This window comes from Chrysochloris asiatica, unplaced genomic scaffold (assembly GCF_000296735.1).
Source record: "Chrysochloris asiatica unplaced genomic scaffold, ChrAsi1.0 scaffold00041, whole genome shotgun sequence".
Taxonomy (NCBI): domain Eukaryota; kingdom Metazoa; phylum Chordata; class Mammalia; order Afrosoricida; family Chrysochloridae; genus Chrysochloris; species Chrysochloris asiatica.
The window spans coordinates 14,982,008-14,983,211 of record NW_006408559.1 but is presented as its reverse complement, the minus strand read 5'-3'; the positions used below and the strand labels follow the sequence as shown (position 1 = coordinate 14,983,211).

At 45.5% G+C, this 1,204-nt stretch overlaps 1 protein-coding gene across 1 annotated transcript; it reads left to right on the top strand.

The window, feature by feature from the left end:
• Positions 1-259: 259 nt before the first annotated feature.
• Positions 260-1,204, top strand: LOC102838566 (olfactory receptor 9A4-like). Its single transcript, XM_006861258.1, has one exon. It carries the CDS (start codon positions 260-262, stop codon positions 1,202-1,204), a length of 945 nt encoding a protein of 314 aa, XP_006861320.1.

The following is a 1,204-nucleotide window of genomic DNA, read 5'->3' as shown; positions in this document are numbered from 1 at the left end:
AGCACAGGCTCTGCTCTTAGCATTGGCTATTGGACAGTGGACAAGAAAGGCAAAGTCCCAGCTCTCAAGAAGACAAAAAATGAAACTTACTGCCACTTTGTATACCAACTCATAGCAAGCATATTAGACAAGGTAGATTGTGTTTGGGACCCTGGGAACAGGAAGGGAGTATTGCCTCCACTTTAGTTCTTTGAGTTCAGACACAATGTTCTCGCTCCTTTGTTTTCCAGGTTTCACAAGGAACAAGAACACAGACTAGATGTTGAGGAACTACTCTAGTGCCACTGAATTTTATCTCCTTGGCTTTCCTGGGTCCCAAGAACTACGCCATGTCCTTTTTGCCACCTTCTTGCTCTTCTACTCAGTGGCATTAATGGGAAACTCAGTCATTATCACTATTGTCTGTGTTGATAAGCGTCTGCAGTCTCCCATGTATTTCTTCCTTGGTCACCTATCTTTCCTGGAGATTCTGGTCACAACCATTACTGCACCCATTATGCTCTGGGGTTTGCTGCTCCCTGGGGTGCTGAAAATATCATTGACTGCCTGTATTGCTCAGCTGTTCTTAAACCTTGCTATGGGGACCATCGAGTTCACATTACTGGCAGCGATGGCTGTGGACCGTTATGTGGCTGTCTGTAACCCTTTGAGGTATAACATCATCATGAACAGTCGCACCTGCACCTGGATAGTGATTGTGTCGTGGGTGTTTGGATTCCTTTTTCAGATCTGGCCCGTCTATGCCACGTTTCAGTTTACCTTTTGCAAATCCAATATAGTAGACAATTTTTACTGTGACAGAGGGCAATTAATGAAACTCTCCTGTGATGATACATTGTTCACTGAGTTCATCCTCTTCTTAATGGCTATTTTTGTTCTTTTCGGTTCTTTGATTCTTACGATCATCTCCTACACCTACATCATCTCCACCATCCTCAAGATCCCCTCAGCCTCTGGCAGGAGGAAAGCCTTCTCCACCTGTGCCTCCCACTTCACCTGTGTCATCCTTGGTTACGGCAGCTGCTTGTTCCTCTATGTGAAGCCCAAGCAAACTCAGGCATCTGACTACAATAAGGTTGTTTCCCTGATGGTTGTCGTGGTGACCCCTTTTCTCAACCCTTTCATCTTCACCCTCCGGAATGAAAAAGTCATAGAAGCTCTGCAGGATGGGGTGAAACACTGCTGCCACCTTTTCAGGAAGTAG

Excerpts from the sequence above, each read along its gene's own strand:
- LOC102838566 (XM_006861258.1), top strand. The coding sequence starts at position 260 with ATGTTGAGGAACTACTCTAGTGCCACTGAATTTTATCTCCTTGGCTTT.